The sequence below is a fragment of the Tetrahymena thermophila genome (genome assembly GCF_000189635.1).
Source record: "Tetrahymena thermophila SB210 genomic scaffold scf_8254707, whole genome shotgun sequence".
Classification (NCBI taxonomy): Eukaryota; Ciliophora; class Oligohymenophorea; order Hymenostomatida; family Tetrahymenidae; genus Tetrahymena; species Tetrahymena thermophila.
In genome coordinates this window covers 170,882-196,396 of record NW_002476472.1, presented here as the reverse complement: position 1 = coordinate 196,396, position 25,515 = coordinate 170,882, and the positions used below count along the sequence as shown (strand labels likewise).

Sequence of the window (25,515 nt, the reverse complement as noted above, 5' to 3'; positions counted from 1 at the left end):
TTTGCAGAATATGGCAGTACCATTTGATAATTAAAAGCTCATTAGTGTCTGTGAGTAGCAAACTTCTTATATTGAAGAAATTTAATACTCTCACCTCAACTATTTAGTCGCTCATTCAATATCAGGTAAAACTCCTTATTTGATTATTTACTTACTTACTTGTTTTCTCCTTTTGTTCTTATTATGTTATATTAGCTAGCACAGCCAATTTTGTCAATTTAAAAAATGATTTTTTAAAAGAGAAGAAAAAATAATAAAATAATTATGAAGAAGATAAAGTTAATAAATTTAAAATAGGTTTATATCAAAATAAAAAAAAAGTTTATCAGAAATTAAAATATAATTAGACTGCCTGCCTATAAAACAACTTAAACTTTATACTTTCAACTAAAGTAGGTTGTTTGTTCTTTGTTAGTGTTTAAAATTTTGTTTTAGGAGTAAAAATGATGTAAAAAATTGATTTTATTTTTAAAAATTAAATCAAAAAGAAAGAACAAATTCAAAATCTTAATTCATTTTTGTGATAATTAAATAAAAAAATTATTTGTTATAAAAGTAAACAGAAAGAAAATAATATTTGAGCATTAAGAAATTCTAAATAATTAATTCTTGTTTTTTTTTAAAAGATTTTAAAGCAAGCAAATTCAAATAACCTTAAATAAAACTCCAATCAAAATAAAATTAAAAAATTTTATTTTATTTTTCCAAAAGACTTTGAAAAAATATTAAATAGATTTTTAATGAATAGGTCTAAGTGCTGGTATAAGATTTCCTGGTTAACTTAACATCAGCACTAGAAAATTAGCTACTAATTTGATCCCTTTTAGGAGATATTCTTTTTTGTTGAATTAATTATATCCTCTCAGTGGTAAAAATTTCAACCATGCAAGCTCCTTTACTGAAAGAGAACTAGTGGACTGTTTTTGGAGATTAGATAATACTTTTCTAAGTAATATTGAGGAATAAGAAAAATTTATGACGCTGTATGGCCTATTTAGAGGCAGAAATATTTCAACAGGAGAAGTTGAGTAAAGTGTCAGTTAGTTGCTAATAAATAAAAGAAAAAATAAAGAATTCTCAGAGTGGATAGAATCCAGTATTTCTTTGGCATACTGCAACACTCCGCCAAAAGGAGCAACTAATTCAGTTTAAATACTGTCAAACTATGCAGGAATACATAGAGTTTTTACAGATCTAGTTAATAAATTCAGATAATAATTTACAAAAAAATCCTATCTCCATTACTATTTGTAAGAAGGTATGGAAGAATTTTAATTTTCAGAAGCCCTGAGTAATTTAACAGAGACCTGCTTTGAATACAATCAGTACTCGTAAGATGTTCTTTTTAATCAAGATGATTCTTCAGTTGAAGAATGAATGAATAGACAAACACATTAATTAATTAACAGATAGTTAGATAGATACAAAATATAACCTAACACTTACTTATCTACTATTATATTTAAATCTATATTTAAAATTAATTTTCCTTCCAAATTAACAAAATTAAATTTTGAGAAAAAAAAAGAAAATATTTATTAAATAAAAACTATGCATTCATTCATTCATTGGTTGAGTAATGACTAATAATTAAAAATTTAGAAAACATCTAAAAATATTTAGATATGCTAATAACTACTCAAAATTCATAGAACTAATTATATGCAATTAAATATATTTTTTTGTAAATAGAGTAATAAATACATAAATAAAATTTATATTATCTTTTAAATAAATTAGACAGACAGATAATAAAATAATAACACTTTAAAATTTTACAAAAATAAAATAAATATCATTTTATTAATTATATTTAATTAATTAAGTAGCCAATTTTATGTCATGTTTATATGTTTATAGAGGTTCACCAACACCAATACTTGTTTGTGTAGGGTAGGGTATTGAGATTTTTATTTTTTATTTTTTATATAAATGGATCAGTATTTTGGTATACCTAATATTGGTTTGTTAGTTTTTGATGTAATTTATAGGAAAGAAGAAAATTTTTTTCAAAATTATTTAACACATTCACCATAATAAAAACCAAGAGTATATATATATATATGTCTGTATATGCTATATGTGTTTAGTATTTTATTAAATAAAAATTGTTTATATCATTAATTTTCTTTAAACAATTTAATATTTAGAAAAGGAATCATTTACTTACTTGCTTCTTTTATGAATTTGTTAATAAATATTTATATTTTCTTCTACCAATAAAATTTTGATTGATTTATTAGATTTAATTTAAAGATATTTTAAAATTTAGTTTAGGATAATCTATCATAAACTTTTAATTATGTAGGATTTTTATTTAATGTTAATATTAAAATCAGTTTTAAGTCCAATATAGAAAAAAATTATGAAATAATATTTATTATATTGAAATATAGAACCATAATATGATATGATATGATATGCTATCCATCTTATTGATTGAATAATAATAAAATAAATAAATAAATAAATCTTGTTTTAAATAATTGATAAGCAAGCTAGCTCATATCTTTCAACAAAATAAATATCTTTTAAATTTTAATTAATATATAAAAATATCAATAAAATGCTTAGTAGAATACCTTATAGAAATTTTTCAAGCACAAAGTTTACTCCTATTCACACTCAAGTATGTGTTGTAGGTGGAGGCACATCTGGCTTGAACTTTGTATCTTAATTCCTTCACTAAAGAGGAGTAAAGAGACATTAAATCAGAGTATTTGAACCCTCAAAGCACCATTTTGACTAATTTAGCTGGAGCATGGTATCAGGTGGCTTTTATGATGCTTCCTTAACTGTTAAAAAAAACAGTGATTTATACAGCAAATGGATCAACTTCAACAATTCTAAGATTGTCAAAATAGACCCAAAAAGAAGCGTTATACAAACTAATGATGGAGTTGAGTATAGCTATGAACATCTTATCATTGCTTCAGGATTGGAGTGTGATTATTCTTAAATCAAAGGTAATAAACAAACAAACAAATATATAAATAAATGAAGAGCGAATCAACTATTTTATTTGAAATCATTTATATTGACACAAAGCTTTTTATTTTTTGAAAATAGCAATTAGATTGTATAACAAATACTATTAATGCTTAAATTATCTATATCATACCCTTCAATTGTTATTTTTCATATGAAATATTTAATCTTTTTTAGATAAGTAGACATATTCATAAAAATTAATTTACGATAAGTAGATTAATTATATTAAGTGAAATAGTAAGTAGATCAAAATAAATAAAAATCAATAAGCAGTTTGTTTTTCAAATATATTGTTATTTGGTTATAATTGTTTTATATATGAATTAATAGGAGCTTAAGAAGCACTAGAAAGTGTAGAATGTCCTGTAGGTACTATGTATGACTACAGCTACGCTCAGAAATTTAATGAACTTGTCAAAGAATTTGGTGGTGGAAGAGCCATCTTCACTGAACCTTCCTCACCTTTTAAAAGCTAGGGCAGCCCTTAAAGCATCGCTTATCTGACTGAAGAAAGAATCAATAAAAAGGGAGTAAGATCAACTACAAACTTTGAATTTAGAAACGAAAGCACAGAATTATATCCTCATCCTAAGTATACTTAAAGTTTGGAAAGAATGCTGAATGCAAGATAAATCCAATATATTTAGAATTCAAGATTAGTAGAAATTAAACCTACTAGTCAAGTTGCCGTCTTTGAAAATATTTAAACAAAGGTCAAAGAAGAAATCAGATTCGATCTTGCACACATAACTCCTCCCATGAAAACTGCTGATTTCATCAAAAACAATCCTGAAATATCAGATAATTCTGGTCTTGTTGATGTTAACCCTTAGACCTTACAGCATAAAAGATACAACAACATTTGGGCCTTAGGTAGATTTTAAATTTTAATTAATTAATTAATTTTCATTCATTTTATACAGATACATAATTTTGTTATTTATGATAATTAATTCAAACATGTAAGTAAGTTAAATACTAAGAAATCATTTTTCAACAATTTAATTTGTGATTTACAAAATAATTTTCAAATCTGACAATTTTTAAAGAAATCTTAACAAAAATAATAAAAAACTGACTATTCATAAATATTTATTTGTTATTTTCTTAAATATTACAAAATGAATTTGAAAAAATATTTATTAATTTTAATTTTAGAATAATAAAAATTAAATTATTTAGAAAATAAAATATAGCACTATGTAATATTAAAAAATTTATTAGCTATGATTTATATAATATAAAGACTAAATAGATAATGTGTAAAACAAAAATTTATTTTTTGATCGAAATATTAAATCAAATGAATTTTTTAAATTAAAAATATTTATTTTGAATAAAGATGAAATGTAAAAATTAAAGTAGATAGATATATCAATACAAATTTAGTTAGCTATTTAGTTATCAAAAAAATAATTTCAATTAATTATAAAAATAATAATTTTGTATTATTTCAAATGCTCACACATAAATTTATTATAATTGACTGAATGAGTGAGCAATTACTTGACACAATTAAAAAGAAATATTTATTTCTCTGTTTGCTTACATTTTATTTAAAGAAGTTATCATATTTATTTTTCTTTTATTAGAAACAATTTAGAATTTGTTCTATAAATAAAATTAACTTTGTAAATAATTTATGATTGTTTTACACAAGATATTAATTAATTAACTAATTAGCTGCTTAAATTTGTTAAGAAATGGAAACTAGTTAAATCTTATCAAAAGAAATATCTAAATATGTTTCTTTTCAAGGGATTAATTTTAAGAAATTATTTTAAATAAATTAGGTGATTGTGCTAACTTGCCTACTGCTAAAACATTTGGTGCAATTATGAGCTAAACTCCTATTTTAGTCAAAAATATTTCTCATGTATTAAGTGGCTAAGGCTTAATTGTTCCTTATAAATATAGTGGTTACACAAGCAGCCCTATTTTTGTTGGCGAAGGCAAACTCATCTTAACAGAGCATAAATACAATTAGGAGGTTTGTGAAACCTTCAGTAAGTAGTAAGAAAGACCATCTTCTTTAATGTTTAAAGGAATTAAGAAGTTTTATCCATGGTTTTACTGGAATTGGATGCCAAAGGGTTTATGGATTTGATATAAAAATATTATTAATTGGCCATGAAAAAAAAATTACACTAAAATTTAAATTTTAGTGGATATTTGTTTGCTTGTTTATTTTTTAGTTCTATATAATTAAAATAATGCTATCAAGTTTTTCTAATTATAGATTATCTTAATAAGTAATAAGCCTATTGAAAATTGAAATTTAGAAATAAATAACATAATTTGTTGATTATTAATTAATAAATTTGAGTACATTTTAATAAGATAATATTTAAGTTACAATAATTTAGTTTATCAGTTACTTAAAATGAATTTTTTGATTAAAATATTGAACTTATTACTTTTTATATCTACATTTACCAAATGCTTATCCTAAATACTTCTTTAATTTATAAATAAAAAGGATAACAAATTTTTTTTTATTATTATTAATAAAGATTAAAAATGAAAAAGTAAACACATAAACATGAATGAATCAATTAATTAATGTAATTTGGCTTGTATTTAATTAAAAAAACAAGATTTATTATCAGTAGCAAATATACCAAAAATAAAAATTGCACTTTATTACTAACAAAAAATAAATATAATAAAAAATACTCTGGTAAAAATAGATCTAAATTAGATTTTTCAAATAATATTAAACATTTTTATTAAAATTGGATAGTTTCACAAGATTTTCACGTAAATTTAAATTGGTTTACTAAAATTTTTTAATTATTTCATTTTATCCTTTTATCTAATATTTCCAAAATAAATTATTTATTTTTAAAAAACTGGTTTGGAATAATAAAGATTGAACAAAAGAAATTCTTTCTAGTTTGAATCAACAAAAGACCTTGATGAAATTTAAAAAAAATTGATAAAATATTTAATTTGTTTTAGGATTGAACAACAGAGGATTTTTAATAAAAATACATTACTTTATTATTAATTTACTGATTATTTTTTTTTTTCATTTGTTTATTACATTAGTTATTAAAAAATTATTAATGAATGAATTAATCAGTGTTTTATTCATTGATAGATAGATAGATTGTATGCATGCTTGTAGACTTGAGTTGACTTGCTTTCTTCAGCTTTTAATAAAAAGACTTACTTACTTACTATAAAAAGTCATTAATAAAGAGGGTGGGAGATTTAATAGCTATTTTTTATTAATTTTTTAATAGGAAATCTTATCAAAAAACTATTTTGAGATGCATTTTGATATTGAAAAAATTACATAAAAGAAAACTAACTTAAAAAATTAAAGAAACAATTAGCAAACAATATTTTTAAGAAAGCTCATCAATGAATAGCAATGATGAGAGAGCGAAACCTGATTAGGGCTTCAGCGAAATTGAAAACAAATTAGGAGATAAGCTTAGGGTGGAAATGCATAATTAATTAGTTAAACATTTAACTTTCCTGTTTTTTATTGTTAGTTTATTCAACTTGATACGGCATTTACTATTTAAAAAAATAAACATTTTAATTTCGTCTGATTTGCTGCATATCGTATTATAATTTTTACTTCAGATAATGATTACCAAAAAGAAAATGAAGAGCTTGTAAAATGCTAACTTGGCCATTTTTCTATAAACTTTAATTTACTTGACTTACATGATTTGTAATTATTAATTTGAAAGAAAGATTAAGTAGAATGTTTGTACAAGCACTAATTATAGTTAAAGCAAATAAAATCAGCTCAACGATGAACAATATCAGAGTTAAATATTTACTGCAGGCTTCTGCGAAGAATACGTCAGCTGGTATTAAATCCAAGGATAAATTATTTATTTTTATTTATACGCATAGTAGAATTACAATTACTCTTTATTGTTAATTTTTATAAATTTTGTTACTGGAGTGTTCTGCTATGAAGAATATCTGTGGACACATATTTTTCTTTTAGCAATTAGTATATTTGTAATATATTAAAAGAGCGTTTCTTTAACTTAAATCAAAAAAGAGTCAGCTTTGCTTGAATACATATCCTAAAAGTACTAGTTTTGGCACTAGTTTGTATTTAAATACATGTAAAACAATGTATTTTTAGCTTAGCTTTCTACTCCTTCTGAAAATGATAGTCTATAGCAAAACAATAAACCTAACTAGTAATCGCAAATAGATATTCAATATAATAGTGGGTTTACTAGGTTTTTAATACAAAACTAAAAGACTTAAAGAAAGCTTTGCAAAAAGCCATCGATCACTTACAAAACCTCATAATATTCGACAAATACATCAGTTTTAGATTTTCCATTTGTAAGTCTAAGTATGCAGCAATAAATACCTAACTTCTAAAACGAATATTTAAACTTATTTAATACCTACTTGAGCAAATATACCTTATGTGGTAGCATGAATCATAAAGATAGCATCTATTTATAGAACGCAGGCAAAAGTATTTAAGAATCTAGGTTGTCATTCAAAGACTAACAGAGAGGAAATGGAGTATTAAATTTAGGAAATATTCCAAATTACAACAATTTAAATGATTAGAATTGCAACAATAACAACAACAACAACAATAATAATAATATTTTAAATAATATTACTAGTAGATTACAAACTAATTAAAATATTTAGCATACTTCCCATATCTAGACCAATTAAATTGAAGATACAATGCAGTTCGATTCTCATCCTATTCCCTTTTCTTCTTATAACTAGATAATGAATCAAAACAAGAATGGCTCTCACCAATGCATTTACTTACTATAAAATAGCTCTATGTAGAACATATAATATGAAATTCACCACAAATCTAATTTAAAAAGCGTAAATTACAATACAAATCATACAAATCCTAGTTAGTTAATTGGCAAGCAAGCTACTTAGAATCCTATTCTCAAACGTAATATATGCTAAAATAATCTGATTCAAAACAGTGTTAATAACACAGACAGGAAGAATAGTCTTTTATTGCAATGTTCAAGCAGCCCTTAGGTTTTTAATCCCTTATTTAATGAAATATTAGGAACTAGATCTGTAGAATAGACGAAAAACAGAGTTATACAAGATAAGAGTAATTGCGTTAACAGCGATACGAGCAAAAAAGAAAACAAAAGCACTGAATTACCTTTAAAATGTACGGATGGTGAGTCATTGCTGACTATTTTAACGAAGAATTTAGCAGAATAAGAATAAAATGAAATTTAAGATAAAAAATAATTTATTGGCCATTCAAACAAATTTCTTTAGAAATAGAAAAATCAATCATAAACACTAGAGACTAAATTAGGCACTAATTAAAATATATACATTTTTGAAAGGATTGATAGCCAGAGCGAAGATTCAAGCAATTTTGCTTAGTACATTTAAGTGAAATTTATAGACTGCGTTTATGAAGGAAAACACTCATATTTAATAATGATGGAAGAACTAAAGAAAAATATCTCAAGTCCAAGTCCAAGTATAGAAAATAAAGTGATCAGCTCTTCCCAAGATCAAAAAATTAAAAGTGATAATTTAAAAATAAAAACTTTCAAACAAAAAATAATATCTAGTCTAGCCCACGAGTTAAAAACTCCTTTAAATTCAATTATTTCTTAAATAAATTAATTGCTGCTAAATAGACATGAAGAGAGCGTCAATTTAAAAAGCAAAGACATTCAAATTTTAAAATCTAGTGCAAATCTATTAAATTACAAAATTGAAGATCTTTTAAATTATTCCATGTACATGAAAGGAGAAAACAAGTTGAATTTAGAAAAGTTTTCAATCATAGAAATAGTCAATGAAATGATAGAAATATTCAAACCCCAGGCTAAGTTGAAAAATCTCTACTTTCACTCAAAAATCACTCTCTTTCAGCCATCAATAAAGAAATCTCTCGAGCTTTAAAATTGCAAAAATTCATCTCCTTAGATTGAAGCAAATATTGATTAAGTAGATGAAAATTTAATCTCAAATCCTTTAAAAAACATAGACAATTAAAAATACGAATTTTGCCCTGTTGAAGATTTTAAGAAGAAATTTGTTTCGCTTAAATTTATGAGTGAAAAAGTAATTAACACACCAATAGCAGATATTTATTCAAATACTTCAGAGAAATCATCTCGATAAATTGAAATTAAAGAGTAATAACAATAGTAGTAGTAGCACCGCCCATCACAGAATGCTAGCAATTACAATGAATACAATTAGTACTCATCAAAAAATACAGTATAAAGTCCTCTCAAGCAGCAAGATGTTTTCGTGAGAAGTGATAAGAAAAAGCTTATTTGCATATTAACTAATCTCTTGACTAATGCTTTAAAATTTACATTTAAAGGAGGAATCAGCTTCACAGTGAATCAAATAGATAAATATAATTTTGAATTTTCAGTTTCAGACACTGGAATAGGAATTGAACAAAAGCTTGTTAAACGAATGAACAATGTTAACATAGAAGATTATGATACCATTTTTATGAACGATTAAGAGGATGAATCCTTAAATGAGCAAGATATTTCTGATGAACTGTAGGAAGTAAAGGATAATAGAAACAATCATAATAATATTTAAATCAATAATAATAATAATAATAATAATAACAACAACAACAACAATAGTAGCTTTAAATAAATCACGCCTTATAAATAAAATTAATTGAGAGATCCTTTCTAAATAAAAAATGAGGAGTTAGCAAATAAAGAAAATGAATTGGAAAAAAAAAGCAAAATTGAGGAGAGTGCTAAAAAGGAATTAAAACTTTCTTTGTTTAAGCAAGAGTCTTAGAAGATTAAATTTTAATAAAACTAATAAAGACATGAAAATGTAAAAAGCGTTATTGAAATTAAAGAAGCCTGCAGTATTAACGAAAGCATTTAACATACATCAAAAGATGTAAGTCCTTTCCATTCAGATAATAAAAAAAGTAGTCCAGCTAATAGAGAAGATAAAAATTGTTGTTCCATTAAATTAATTGAAAACAATGAACCAATGAAAAAGTCAAATGTTAGTTCTTTTTCTCTATAAAATTAAAAATAGTAAAAAAATCAACATTATAAATCCCAGCCAAGTCTTTACAATTTTCAAAGAAATTGTGGAATAGGAATTAAAATTGTTAAAATATTAACGTCTCAGCTTAGCTCGAATACCCAAAATTTAAAAATCAAATCTAAAGAGAATTTAGGTTCAACTTTTACTTTTACTTTGGAGGATTAGTCAAGAACGAAAGCTGCTATGAGCTAATTTGTTTTATCTGATCGAAATATTAGTAAAAAAAATATTCTTGCTTTAGAAAACCAGTTAAGGCAAAACTAACCAAATTATGTTTTGACTCATCCCTACAAGGATGAAATCATCTTATCAGACAACAGTATAGAAAGCCACGAAGACATCAAATCTCACTATGCAGCATAAAAAAGTAATACAAATAGATCCTTTAATTCGTTAGCTGAATTTGTTGATTATTCGAGGTACGAGTAATATAACGGGTGCTACACTCCAAAATAATATAATCATGAAAATGTGAGAAAATGCAACTATAAAAAAAATAAATCAGATTTAGATTTTTTGGCAAATTAAAATCTTCTCAATTAAAATTCATTAAAATTATAAACTCTTCTTTCAAACAAAAGAATTCTACTAGTTGATGATATGCCCTTCAACATTTAGATACTTAAAAACTATCTAAAGGGAGTTGAAAACTTAGAAATAAAAGAAGCTTTCAACGGTATGTCTGCAATCGAATAAGTTCAACAAGAAAAGTTCGACCTCATTCTTATGGATATAAACATGCCCTTAATGGATGGAATAGAAGCCACCTTCAAAATTACAGAATTAATCAAATCAAATCAAATTTAGCCAGTACCAATCATTATTGTAAGTGCTTACACAGCTATCTAAGATATATAAAATTCCCTTAAATCTGGAGCTGCTGGACATGTTTCTAAGCCAATAAGCATAAAAAGCCTGATCTCTGAAATCAACAAGGTTTTAAACACTTACTGACTGACTGATTGACTGAAATTATTTAAATCTTAATTTAACTGAATTCATTCATTAATAAAAAATCCTCAAAAAAATTGTTTTTCAAAGCATTTTAAAAATAGAATCGGATGTAACAAATTTGGAAAATATTTTATTTTTCAGCTTTTAAATTAGCACATAAATTGTGATTTAAAAGTGAAAAGTAAAAAATAGAGTTTGCTCGCTCCTTTCATTTAAAGATTAGTCAATATTTTGAATTTGATTAATATTAGAGCTACAAAATTAATAAAAATTGAGAGAAATCAAGATAATATGCTAAAAATATTTATAAAAATAATCATAAAAACTAACAATACATTATCTACATACTAATCAATTCTCAGTAAATAAAAAATAGAATTGAAATTAATTTCTAAAATTAAATGTAAAAAAGCTAAATTAATTAAACTATAATGAATAAATAAATAAAATAAATTTATGTACCACCTAATTAATTAAATAATTTATAATAAAATTAAACACATTTATCATTTATTGTTTGCTTATTTATTTATATTTTACTATTAATAACTTCAATACTATCAATAATTACAATACCTTTTATTTATGAGCTATTATTTATATCTTTATTTAAAATAGATAAATATTAAAAGGATTACTAACTAAACTAAAATTATACCAATAAAATAATAAATTTGTTTAATCTTTCTTAGTAATTAATCAACATTTGATAATTGAATAATTTATTTATTATTTGCTTATTTGTATTTTATCTTAGTATACAAAAACACAATTAAAAATTTTATTCAATTTATTTTTAAATCATTTTTCTTTCGATTGTTTTTTATGGAGATATATAAATAAATATATAAGGTAGACTAATTAAATGAATAAAATAGTATAAACAGATAGCAAATATATTCGTTTCTCAGTTTCTCACTCATTCAAAAGTATTTAATTATAAGGACATTTTTTACCTAATTCTAGAACTATTTTTTTTAGAAGATTTCTTAGCAAAGAAGTAATAAATAAATTTCTTAATAATTATAAATAAAATATCATAAATAATTTACAATTAGTTATTTATTTATATTTGCATTTTTTTTAGCATTAATCAATCTAATAAATTTAACTTATATTTTAACCATTTTTTTTTGATATAATAAATATTAAAAAGCATGTATGTTTTTTTTATAAAATAAATGATAATATTAAGGATATCTCAATATAAATCAACTTAAAAATTAATAAGTGGATTCAATTTATATCAAACCTTTTTATTAATAGTTTTTAAATTTATATCTTATAAAAAATAGTAAGTAAAAACAAACAATTTCTTTCATTTCTATTATATTTTTTAAAATATAAAATTACATTGATTTTAAAATGAAATAGCAAAACTTTACATTTACCAACTTAAAAAAAATAAATAAATAATTAAAATAAACACTTTGTCTGAAAAAAATTTATTTTGGCTTAACTTACTCTTGTGCTCCTTAATTAATTTTATTCTCAAATAATAATTTTGTTTGTATAGGTCTTTTAAAATTAAAAAAAATAAATTTTAGAATTCTTTATTTTTCTTGATTTAATCTATAATACTTTCTTTGACTTTGAATATTTGTTTTATTAAAATCTAAGAAGGAACTGAATGAACCTATATTTAATTATTAATATACAATTTACATTTGAGTCTAAAATTTACTTTGAATAATGCAAGTAGAAAAAATAAAGAATAAATCTTTTGTAAGGTTTAATTTATTAAAATGAAACAAGTTAAAAAAATTAAATATACAAAAATTGCTTACATATATAACTTTCTTTATTTGTTCCTTAGTACTATCTATGATTTTATATATTTGTTTGATTGAAAACTATTAAAGTACCGAATTTACATTTAATAAATACTATACAATTATATTTCACTCTAAAATTTATTTTTAATTATTCAAGCAGAAAAAATTAAGGATAAATCTATTGTAAGTACATTTTTATTTATTTACTTATTTATATGAAAAAAAGTTTTAAAATAAATCATAAAAAAATTACTTACATAAATAACTTTCTTTATTTGTTCTATTATGACTTTTTATATTTGTTTTATTAATAACTTTTAAGGAACTCAATTATTACTAGAAAATTTTATTTGAATCTAATATTTATTCAAGCAGAAAAAATTAAGAATAAATCCATTGTAAGTTTTAAATTGTCAATTTATTTATATGAAACAAATCAAATAAATTACATATTATCAAATAGACCCCAAATTTATTTCCTAAAATTAAAGAGGAATTACAATTCTTATTACTTGATAAAAACCTAATTTCTTAATATTAAATTAATGTAAAAATAGCAATTTAAATTAAAATAGGTGGATATAAATACTTTATAAATCTGAGTTGCTTTTTTAATATAATTTTGAATTAATTTTTGAAATAATTAAAAATAATGTTAGCTAGCTAATACAAATTAATAGCTTAGAAAATAATGAAATCAATTTTATATTTTTGATTAAGATTGTAATAAAATATTAATATTTGTTAAAAGGAGAAAATATAAATACATGTTTACATTTATTTATTTATTTATTATATTTATTTGGTTATATTATTATAATATATTATGTTTTTTTAATTTGTTATGAATAATAAAATTTAACTATATATTTGTTTACTAATTTACTTCGTTTGTTTACCTAATTCATCAAATTGGAGTTTTGTTATTTTAGTAGAAGTTTACTTTTTCTTCAATTTATTTCATGATATTTAAGCATAACTCTTCTTCGTAGGGAAAAGTTACTACTTAGGCACTTACAGGTAATCCTGCTGTGTTTTTAATGTGCTTTTAAATCATCTTAGTGATATTATCATTTTATTTGCAAGTGTTATAGGTTTATTCATTTTCTTATACTGTTGTTACTGGTAAGACTCCTGCAGTGAAGTTAAGAGTGTTCCAAATATGAGTATAAACTGATCCAATTGTGATGAAATGAGAAGATAAACCATGTCCGAAAGCTGGTAGAGGTTATCCTGGAGTGACTATTGCATCAATTTTTAGATTTTCAAAGTATTTGATGATTTCTTCTCTTTTACAATTAATTTTTCCACTAACAATCATAAAATCTTCAGCTGACCTATTTGTCTTTGCGTACTCCAATAAATCAGCAGTTCTGTTTTGCTTTGCTTTACGTAGTAACCAAATTAAACACTTTTTAGTAAAGTTGCTTAATTTCATGATAAATTTAATTGAATCATACTCAGAAATGTATTCTTCCTCCACTAATTGATCTTAATATCTTCTGTTATTGTCTGAAGATAAAATGCTGAAATAAAGCTCAGTGAGTTCTTTTTCAAAGGGAAATTCGATTGGGATCAGTTCATGTCCTTATTCCCTCAGGGCTTAAATAGATATTTCAACAGCTCTCTAAAATGAAGGACAAGCATCAAAGGTTTGCAAATTTTTGATGTAACCAATGCGATACTTCTTGGATCTGTCCTAGTATTTTTTCATGTCGAAACTGAATATGGGTTGATAAGCTCCTTTTTAAGATGCCTTTTAGCTTTATATGAATTGCTCATCAGTGAGTACTTTCATGCCGATTGCAACATCATCAACAAATCTAGACATAGGACCAAGAGAAGTACGAATAATCAATTAGCCAGATATGCAATTTGACACAAAACCAAGTCCTTTGAAAGGAGTTCTACCACTGGTTGGCTTGAATCCTACTACACCGTTAAGAGAAGCAGGGATACGAATTGAACCACCAATATCTGTGCCAAATCCTAAAGGAGAACATCTGGTAGCTAATAAGACAGCTTCACCTCCAGATGAACCTCCAGAGTACCTAGATTTATCCCAAGCATTGCAAGTACGGCCATAGAGACGATTGTAGCAATCTGAAGACATATTTAATTAAGGAATATTAGAACGGACTAGAGGAATGGCACCAGAATTTTTAATTAATTTAATAATTAAGGAATCTTCTTGAACTATTTTGTCTTTACGAGAAATACATCCAACAGTGACAGCAAATCCCTTCATTTCAATGATATCCTTTATTGAGACTGGGACACCAAATAAAGGTTTTTGATAGTAAAGCTCTTCTAGTGAGTCATTAGTGTTAGAATTGTCCTAGGCGTTACTCTACTGACCTTCTTCACCGTCTTCACTAGCAGTAAGAGAAGAAGAGGAAGAAAGGATGGAAGAAATTTAATTCTTATTGTTTTGGCGTAATTTCTATAGAACTTAATCGCATTCTCTAGCAAGCAAAATAGCTTACTCATAATTCATCTCGGTAATAGCTTTGTATTCATGACCAATAGTTTAGCATCTTAAAGCAAAAGCGTTGACAAGATTTTCGCTAGTAACTTCACCCTTTTTAAGCATTTATGCTAAGTCAGAAGCAGATGAGCTGATAATTTTTTCAATTTATTCTTCTCCGATATTCAATTTTTCTAGTGAAGGAATTTCAAGAGATTTTATTTAGTTGTCTCTGTTTTTTTGGTATTCAGCTGCTATCTATTCAATTTTGGCATGTTTCTTTTTCTAAGAGCGATTTTTAATGTAATTTATGCTCTATTTGAGTCCATAAAGAGCAGTCAAGACAGTTAATGTACGAGTCAAATTGGGGTTTCTAGCAAAAAAGCTGAGTGTACTTTCAGGTTGAGATAGCATGATAGATTTGACAAAATGAAGTTTTTAAATAAATAGATTTTGAGTGTCAAAAATTAATTTAGATTTATGCTTTTAAGATATATTTTAATAATTATAAATAGGAGAATTTGATGTTGGATGACTTATCTAATTTTAAATAGGGAGAAAGTAAACTTCAATGCAATGAAAATAAGTAAATTGATAGAAGATACAAAATTGATATATTAAATATTAAAGGATATGTTGGTTGACATCATAAACACTAAATATGGTCTATGATAAGAAATATAAAAGAAATTAATATTCAAAATCAAAGTCTTTCCAAAAATTTTTCTTAGAACATTTTCAGAAGCTTTGGCTTTACCTCAATTGCAATTAAAAATTTTAATTTCTCTCAAGTGTAAAGTATTTTGTGAATTTTTTTCCCTCTTACTTAATCCATAAACAGACAAACAAAAAGAAACAAACCATCGATGATAACAAATTATGCAAATTTCTATTGAATAATCAAAATCCTATTTATTTTGCAACCTAAATAAAATGTTTAAAATCTTCAAATAAAAGGGTTTAAATAAATTTTTTTGATAACTTCTGAACGTTATTACATATTCTCGATAATGTTAGGTGGCTGAAAAAATATCTTTGCCATCAGAAAATATCGCTTTTTTTAGAAACTAACAGAAATTATCTTGGGGAAGATAATTTTAATAAGGCAATTTAAGATATACATTAAGAACGATCATAAAAAAAGAGTTAATGAGTGAAAGAAATTAGATATTTGAATATCTTTAGAAAAACATTCTGACTAATAAAAGAATTAACTATTTGATTGATCACCTTTGCAATTCTTATCAATTATAAAAGATTTTAAATATTTTTGTTAAAAAGTCTGATGGACTTAATTAATATTTCATTAAAATCTAACTTCATTTATACATTTATTTATAATAGAAAAAAACCCTTAGACTTTTCTTAATTTGTCAAGCCTAGTTACATATATTTCAAAGAAATTTAATTCTTTTAATTAACTTTAATAATATTTCCTCATAATTAGCTTCAACAAAAACGCACACTCATATATATTTACCCTAATACAATAAAAAATAACTTAATCAATTAAATAATAAAATAAATTAGATGATAAAAGATACTTTTTATTCTTTGAAGTTAATCATTTAAATGATTTTGATTTGTACATTCATAATTTATTTATAGAACTAAGAGAGATAAAATTAAAGTCTAATTTATTTATTAATTTTTTGGTAATGCTGCTTAACAAATGTTAGATATTTAATTTTAAACGAATAATCTTTAATAAGATTAAAATAAAAGCATTAAAAAATGAAAAAATGAACGAATAGCTTTTTCTTTATTATTTTTTGTAAAGCTCACTCAAATTTAAATTATAAAACCAAATCTTATTTTTAGTAATTAAAAAATCATCAAAATTTGACTTTGTAAGTATAATAAAAAATGATCTTTTTGATTTTTTTGAGGTGGTTAACCTTGAAAAAATTAATAAGCAGAACTATTTATAACTTTCAAATGAACATATATATTTATTTGTGTTTTGAACAGTCAATTATTTATTGATTACGCACTTAAATGTTTGCTATAATAAGTCGTAATTATTTTATATTATAAGTAATATTCACGCAATTACTTGTTAAGTATTTTCTTTTATTAATTTAAATTTTGGTTTAGTTACTATTAACTTTTAATCAGATTGACAATGTAATTAAATCAATTTTTATTTTGAGTGAAGTGTAAATTAATTATGAATTATTTAGTCTGCTATTTATATTTTTTTTTTTCAATTATTTTTAGTTTATTTTTATAGATAATCAAAGCTTTACTTTTCTTTTAATATTTCAAAATGCATTATTTTTCATAAACTACAAGCCTTTATTAAGTATTTCCCCTTGCTAATTACAATTACTTGCTGAACTATTTTTTCTTCAAGTTTTAAAAAATAAATAAAATAATTTTTAAAAATAGTTTTTAAAACTATTTACATTTATTGCATTGACATATTTTTTAACTTTTGTTATTCAAATATTTATGCATCATGTAATTTTTTTAGCTTTAATTTTATAAATATTCATGTTCGTTTTGGTAAGTTGGTGAATATTGATATTTATATCTTAAATAGAGATTGTCTTAAAAAATAATTTGATTAATCCATCACTATTTTAACTTTGAATTATGATGTATTAAGTTATTAAATTGTGTCATTTTGATTTCATTTTTTAATATATTGTTGAGCAGCAATTCTAAATAATCTTTTATATATAAACAATCAATATAGTCTATAAAAACCATTTTAAAATTATTACTTTAAAATCAAAAGTTTATCACTTTAAACGATAAATATATCACTAAAAATAAAAAAATTTAAAACTTTTGATTTTATTTTCTAACAACTTTGAAATTTAAATGAGAAATTTAAAAGTAAAACACTCATTTTATTATTTCAATGAAGTTATCATAATTAATATCAAGTATTAAATTTTTTATTTTTGTATTGATTGGATTCATTATGAAATTGACGGATTTGCTAAAAATATGAATTAAATTAAATAAATTATGTAATTGAAATAAACAGTTGATATTATTTTTAAAACCATTTTATTTCTATATTTCAATATCAATTTTATTCACAAAATTCTATCAAACAACAAATAAAATAAATAAATAACAAATAAACAAATAAGAAATAAAATAAATTTATTTTTTCAGTTATCTAACAGAATTTATCCTAAAATATTTGACTCAAAAAATAAAATTGAATGTAAAATTTAGAATTAGAGCATAGTCTTACATTTGATGCAAATTAACAATATTCTGATATGAGTAATGATCAAATGGTTATAAATAACTTTATAAATAATAAAAAATACTTTTTTAGGTTAATTTTATATTTTCTAACAATATTTTAAGAAAATAATTTTCCATTTTTAAATACATTTATTAAAAATAACTTAAAAGTTATAAAAAAATATTTAAAAGAGCTTTCATTATTTATTAAATTGTAAGAGAAGTCAAAAATATTTATTTATACAGTAAAAAATTTAAGTAAAACAAGAAATATCATTCATAATATTAGGACAATTTCATTAAATAATTTAATTAAAAAGCCTTTCTAATATTTAATTTTACAATTAATTTAATTTTTTTAAATTTGTAAATCAGTGTAAGTAATTTTCTATCTATCAATCGACACCCATAAAACTTACAATAATTTGATAGAGATTAGCAATAGGGAAACCATGACCAGCTCCACGGAGAGATAATCTGAGGTGCTCTTTATAAACCTCAGATCCTTCCATTTAAATCATAACTGGTAAGTTTTTAACTGCATTCTTTTCAACATCTTTGTAAGTAAACTATCCTACACCGTATAATACGTTAATATTGTTCATGTCAGGGATAGCCATAACTTTAAGACCCAAGACATTATTTAAAAGCCCACCTGCTCTTTTAAGAATATCATTGATTGAGACATTAATTTATGCAGGATTAGGAATATAAGCATCTAATTTGTGTGAAGTACTGTTACTGCCAGAAGAATATTCAATCCAGAATTTATCAAATGCATCTTAAGGCATATCAACTCTTTAAATAAACTTATTAGTAAAAATAGGAAGAGGGATTTCTATTCTTTTATTTTATCCATTAACATCATAAGCTAATAAACCAATAGGCATTTATTAGCGAGGATCAGTAGACATAACTTGCATCATAATTTAAGGATGTTCATCATACTTAATAGGAGAGATGTTAAAATCTAGTCCATTCTAATCTGAGTTTGCAATAACAAAACTAACATTTTCCATTCTTCCAATCTTTTAATTTAAAATTAAAATAAAATTTTTTTTCAATTTAATCAAAAATTCTTTTTTAGATTAAATTTTCTTTAAAAAAACTATGAAAGCATAAAAAAATTCTTATTTTTATGTTTTCTAAAAATATAAAAATTTTAAATTGTGTTTAATAAAAACAATTTATTAGAACAAATAAAAGGGATGTATTTAATTTTAAATCAATTTATTTATTTTTTGACTAATATTATTTAAAATATTCTAATAAATTTTCAAAGATAATTAGTTAGGATTGATGAATCAATTTATAATTTTTCAATTATTAATTCAACTACTTTTTATTAAATAGAGCTTAAACTAAACCACCCAATAACTCAATCAGATTAATATTTAAATGAAATTGAAAAAATTGAATATTAATTGAAGGTAGTTTGTTTGACTTCCAAATATACTTTCAAATTTAATTAACTTAAATTTATTATTTAAAAGGAGTAAAAATTAACAATTAATACCTTAGATTCGAATTACATAGCAATTTTACCCATATGTTGTTAATAATCACTCTTGAATTAAACAGTAAGCTCATTAGATTCATATACTTAGCCTATTGAGGAAGAAAGTAAATTTTTGATTTAATTAATGTTGCTGAGAGAGTTCATATTTGGAGGAGGGGAAATAATATTACTTCCTGATACAACAACAGAATTCTAGTTAATTTCGTATAGAACATTGTTTTTTAAGTTTTCAATATGATTGCTTAATGGGATCTTAGCTTATGGGGTATTGCTAAGTGCTTGTACCCCAACTGCAGATTTTGTCAAGAATTCTACACTTTCTTAAGCTCTTCTCTGATTTTCTAATGCGACTGTGGGATCTTTCATTTCTTATTTAGAACCCATCTTGAGCTTATAAATTCTCTTAATCAAAGGATTGTCGCCCTAAATATCCAAAGAGAAAGGTGGCTATTTACTAAAGATAATTTGCTAAACCTATTAAGGCTCATTTAAAAGAGCATTATATTCAACACCTCTTTATTGTAAATCAGGATCGAAGTGTTCACTTGAAACTTCAAATATTGATTAAACAATACCTCTTAAATCGCTATATCTTGCTGCTAATTTTGCATATGCGTTCAAAAGCATCTATCTTCCTATAATACAAATGATAAATTATTTAAACCACAATAATGACTAAAATTATATACATAAATAACTATAATGATTTTGATTTATTTATTTATTTATTATCAAGCACTCTTTATATATAAATAATAAATTACCTTTTTCTGAACATAAACTGTAATGACGATTAAGAACATCAAATATCTTTTGAGGGTCTTTGCCAGAATCTACGAGAAGAGGAGAGTATTCAGATATGACGAAAGCAGCAATGCAAACTAGATTTTCATGAGCATGAGGGATGTTGATGGAAGTGAATAACTTAAGAGCAGCATAACGTTGCAATTCTGGATTGGATTCTTTACCAAAACCGACTATCATTTAAATAATACGGAACCAGATGTCATCAGTGACAAAATCACCTGAAGATGAAATCAATTTTATAACGCAATCGATGTACCAAGTTAAATTATCAGCGAATTTTTCAGCTAAAATAGCTATTTTCAAGACTAATTCTTCCTTAATAACTAAATCAGCTTTTTCTTCAGCATATCCCAACAATTCTTCTACTATTCTTTTGGAGGTGTTTTGATTGCACATTAAATAAAGCAATTCTAATGCTCTTCTCTTAATTGAAATATCATTTGATTTTAAAGACTTTAAAATTGTACTTAAATGCTTCTCAATCAAATCTTCATTATTGTGAACAAGCTTGCACATAGTTTCTAAACCTAAATATCTATTTTATAAATAAAAATTATACTCCCGTTTTTTATTGAAAAGATTATATTTACTTAAAGTTAGGTTCTCTGAATGAAATGAAGACACCCAATCTTTTAATGACTTCATCCATACGCTTTTTAGGAATACCGTCTCCATAATGAATTAAGAGTGAAGTGGCTTCAAAGAGAATACCGTGGTTTACATTATTACGATTCACACTCTTGGTGACATCAATGTTAATTAAAGTTCTTAATACTTCTAATAAGACTTTCTTTACATTTTCATCTGTTGGAATAGGGTAGAGTTGCAAAATCTTCAAGAGTTTAACTTACAACCAAGGATTAGGTGTTTGATAATATAAGTAATCGTTAGAGCACTCTTTGTTTAAAACTAATTTAGAGAGAATCTTTACAATTTTTGGGACTACATCTGAAAACAATTCAGGAGAGGAGAGCTATGCAACACCTAGAAGGAATGAAGCTGAGGCGCTCAAAAAACCTAAGCTGAAATACCCTTTTTATATTAATTAAAATTAGAATCAAAAGGTGCTGACAATAAATAAATTTGCAATAAAATAAATGATATTAAATCTTAATAAAATAATCAATTATTTAATTTGTTTTTATTTAAAATCTAATAAGTCTTGATTTGAAATTGAAAGAGCAAAAATCTGATTGATTTTATTGAAGAATAATTTGATTTAATATTTTTTTAAGTCTGTTTTTTATTCGTCATTTTAGTTGAAATAGTGCAAATAAAATAAATGAATGAATTACTTCCTTCAAACATCTTGATTGTTTGTGAAACCCATTTAGTTGGATCATATCTTTCATTATACTTTCTATACATTCTTAATAAACAGAGGATTGCTTTTTTACGAACTTAAGGCTAGCAATTTCTCTCTCCAAGTACTATTCTAATAATTTCTTAATCAAGCTACTCAGTAAGTTCCTTAGGAGCAAGAGAGCCTATCATAGAAATAGCTAAGGATTGATTAATTTCATTCATACTCTAAATGTCTTACTTAATTGATTATGCTATTGTTTTGTAAATTTCTGAGTTATTTTCGTTTACCAAAATGCCTATTTTTAATATTTTAGTCATGTGAATAAAATGCAAGATGAGGATTTCAAAAATTAAAATCATTCTTTCGAATCAGACAATATTATAATTCAATATGTTACCAGTCGCTATATAGCCAGTGTACTTTTCAGAAAATTTCGAGGAATTGATCAAATTTGCTGCTTGGAAATGACCGAAATCAATTTCATAACCTAGAATGTATATGTAAAGCATTTTCCAAACATACTTCTTGCGCTAATAGCCTGATATACCTTTATTTTCAAACTTATTTCTAATCTTTGCTAATTCTTTTGCAACTCTGCTATACTCTTATTCTTTATTTTTACACTGCCTAATGTCCTTAATGAACTAAAGCAGTCCATTCATTGATTCTTGAGACATTTTCCCCTTTCAGTCTTTATATATTATTTGATTATATCTCTTCCTTAAATTAAATAAGTATTTGATTTATTTTCTTATCTTTTACTTTTATTTATTGCATTCAGAAAGCATCTTTCTTTTAATCTCGATTGCATGATAGATTGAATGAATGAATGAATTATTGATTGATCTAATCAAACAAAAATTAAAAATAATAAATAAATTAATAAGCAAACAAGTTGACATATAAAAAATAATAAATAGAATGATTAATTGTATGTATTATAATCAATCTAATATTAATAAATAATAAAATAAATCAATTTGATTTCATTGTAAATTATTTATTTCTTATAAATAAGAGATTGATATCATTACTCAATATACAAGCAATCAAGCAAACAAATGAAAAGTATATATATGTATATTATTTATGAAAAAATTCATTAATATTTCTCAAAACTATTTACAAACAGTTAATTAAACCTTCAAATTTTATAAAAATTTATTAAGTTGAAATAAATTTAAAATAAATAAATAATAAATATCTATTCATTCAATCATTTATTTATCTTATTGTATATTATAAATTTTTAATTTTAACTTTTTAAAAAATGTAATTAAAATATAACCAAATTTTATGTTTGCTTTTCATATTTAAGACATAATAGATTTTGTATATTTATAAGCTTTTTAAATTAAATTCATATTTCTTTAAATGTTTTTTCTAATTATCAATCAATTTATAAAAATATTTATGTAAAAAATTTCATTTTAAATTGCAATTTATTGAAACTATCTCAATGAATAGCTTTTTTATTTAATTTGGGGTACAAAATCAGTTGATTATTTATTAATAATAATTTTCCACTGAAAACCATTTATTTTGAAAAAGGGGCTTTAGCTCAGTGGCAGAGCGGAGGACTGCAAATCCTTAGGTCGCCGGTTCAATCCTGGCAGGTCCCTTTTTTTTAATTTATTAATTTTTTTTAAATCAATTAATCAATTTAAATAATCTTTTTAAAATATTTAAAATCTATTGAGATGGGGGCTTTAGCTCAGTGGCAGAGCGGAGGACTGCAAATCCTTAGGTCGCCGGTTCAATCCCGGCAGGTCCCTTTTTAATTTATTATCTGCATTTCAAATAAAGGAATTTAAAAAATCTACTTATCAATACTCATAAAAGTTGAGACTGGGGCTTTAGCTCAGTGGCAGAGCGGAGGACTGCAAATCCTTAGGTCGCCGGTTCAATCCCGGCAGGTCCCTTTTTATGAAATATTAAAATAGATTTTAAAATTAACATGTTTAAATAATCAAATAAAATAAATTAAATAATGTTGTGACGGGGGCTTTAGCTCAGTGGCAGAGCGGAGGACTGCAAATCCTTAGGTCGCCGGTTCAATCCCGGCAGGTCCCTTTTTATGAAATAAAAAAATAAACTTAAAAATAATATCTTTAAAAAATCTACTTATTAATACTTATAAATTTTGTAACGGGGGCTTTAGCTCAGTGGCAGAGCGGAGGACTGCAAATCCTTAGGTCGCCGGTTCAATCCCGGCAGGTCCCTTTTTTACAAAATATTAAAATAGATTTTAAAATTAATATGTTTAAATAATCAAATATAATAAGTTATATAATATCGAAACAGGGGCTTTAGCTCAGTGGCAGAGCGGAGGACTGCAAATCCTTAGGTCGCCGGTTCAATCCCGGCAGGTCCCTTTTTAATAGTTTATAAAATATATTTAAAAAAAACCTATTTAAATAATCTAATAAAACAAATTAAAAACTAATGAGACGGGGGCTTTAGCTCAGTGGCAGAGCGGAGGACTGCAAATCCTTAGGTCGCCGGTTCAATCCCGGCAGGTCCCTTTTTAAATCTATTTTTAGAGAAAAATGAAAGTCATATTAATTGAAAAAAAAAAATTTTAATGGAAATATTTAATACACAAATCTACTTTTATTTTTATGATTAATTTTGATAATTAAAAAATATAATCAAAAATATATTTTTTATTAATTATAATTTTAATTCTATTTTGATTTTTAAAATCAATGTTGAATATCTCTTTTGAGTATTTTAAAATTAATTTATTGAATATTTTTAGTTAAAAGCATTTATATTTAATAAAATTTTCTTGCTCTATAAATAAAATATAATTTTACCATATATCAACTTATTCTAAGGTTCATATATTTAGGTCCTTACTTGAAATTTTATGAATTTTTTTAATAAAGGAAAAACACCGAATTTCCCTAAAAAAAATTGTAATGAAAATAAATTCATAAAAAAAGTATATCAGGTACAAAAGAATTATCAATTAGTGATATTTATTTAAACAAGTATTATTTAAATAAAAAAATAGCCAATATATCTTCTAAAGCTCAAATTATTAAATGAAAATTCTGGATTTGAATGTATTTTTATATTAGTTTGTTATATTAAAGCTGATTTGAATTTTATATAACGAGATGAATTAACTAACATTAAATATCAAGCATACCAAAGAAATAGTGTTTGCTATTTAATAGATTATTGTTTTATTATTTAAATATTAGATATCTTTAAATTTTTTCACTAAAATTGTAAAGTCGAAGTTACGTTAATTATTTTAAATATATTTTTATTAATTTAAGTTTTTAAAAAATGAATTTTGTAATCAAATAATTAAATTAAAATAAAATGAAAAATTAAGTAATTTTTATATTTTGAAAAGTGATTTACATATATTGTAATTTTTAATTCGTAGATTAAATATATTTCAAAATAAAATAGCAAAAACAAA

The 25,515-nt window shown here is 23.8% G+C and overlaps 6 protein-coding genes across 6 annotated transcripts; 3 read left to right on the top strand and 3 right to left on the bottom strand. All coding sequences in view use genetic code 6, as the record gives it.

The window, feature by feature from the left end:
- Window positions 1-975: 975 nt before the first annotated feature.
- Window positions 976-1,377, top strand: TTHERM_00896110 (tubulin/FtsZ family, carboxy-terminal domain protein; the record flags this gene model as incomplete). The annotated part of the gene is made up of 1 exon (XM_001031250.2): window positions 976-1,377. The coding sequence occupies one exon, from the start codon at window positions 976-978 to the stop codon at window positions 1,375-1,377; it is 402 nt and encodes a 133-aa protein (XP_001031250.2).
- Window positions 1,378-2,566: 1,189 nt separating this feature from the next.
- TTHERM_00896100 (FAD-dependent pyridine nucleotide-disulfide oxidoreductase) lies at window positions 2,567-5,098 on the top strand (the record flags this gene model as incomplete). The annotated part of the gene is made up of 3 exons (XM_001031249.1): window positions 2,567-2,966; window positions 3,322-3,864; window positions 4,785-5,098. 3 exons carry the CDS (start codon window positions 2,567-2,569, stop codon window positions 5,096-5,098), a joined length of 1,257 nt encoding a protein of 418 aa, XP_001031249.1.
- Window positions 5,099-6,357: 1,259 nt separating this feature from the next.
- Window positions 6,358-6,951, bottom strand: TTHERM_000896099 (transmembrane protein, putative; the record flags this gene model as incomplete). Its single annotated transcript, XM_012796701.1, has 1 exon — window positions 6,358-6,951. One exon carries the CDS (start codon window positions 6,949-6,951, stop codon window positions 6,358-6,360), a length of 594 nt encoding a protein of 197 aa, XP_012652155.1.
- Window positions 6,952-7,086: 135 nt separating this feature from the next.
- TTHERM_00896090 (response regulator receiver domain protein) lies at window positions 7,087-10,992 on the top strand (the record flags this gene model as incomplete). Its single annotated transcript, XM_001031248.2, has 1 exon — window positions 7,087-10,992. The coding sequence occupies one exon, from the start codon at window positions 7,087-7,089 to the stop codon at window positions 10,990-10,992; it is 3,906 nt and encodes a 1,301-aa protein (XP_001031248.2).
- Window positions 10,993-13,674: 2,682 nt separating this feature from the next.
- On the bottom strand, window positions 13,675-15,648 carry TTHERM_00896080 (amidase; the record flags this gene model as incomplete). Its single annotated transcript, XM_001031247.1, has 1 exon — window positions 13,675-15,648. The coding sequence occupies one exon, from the start codon at window positions 15,646-15,648 to the stop codon at window positions 13,675-13,677; it is 1,974 nt and encodes a 657-aa protein (XP_001031247.1).
- A 3,191-nt stretch (window positions 15,649-18,839) lies between these two features.
- On the bottom strand, window positions 18,840-22,753 carry TTHERM_00896070 (adaptin amine-terminal region family protein; the record flags this gene model as incomplete). Its single annotated transcript, XM_001031246.2, has 6 exons — window positions 18,840-19,472; window positions 19,961-20,598; window positions 20,728-21,305; window positions 21,361-21,802; window positions 22,066-22,371; window positions 22,474-22,753. The coding sequence occupies 6 exons, from the start codon at window positions 22,751-22,753 to the stop codon at window positions 18,840-18,842; spliced, it is 2,877 nt and encodes a 958-aa protein (XP_001031246.2).
- Window positions 22,754-25,515: the final 2,762 nt, after the last annotated feature.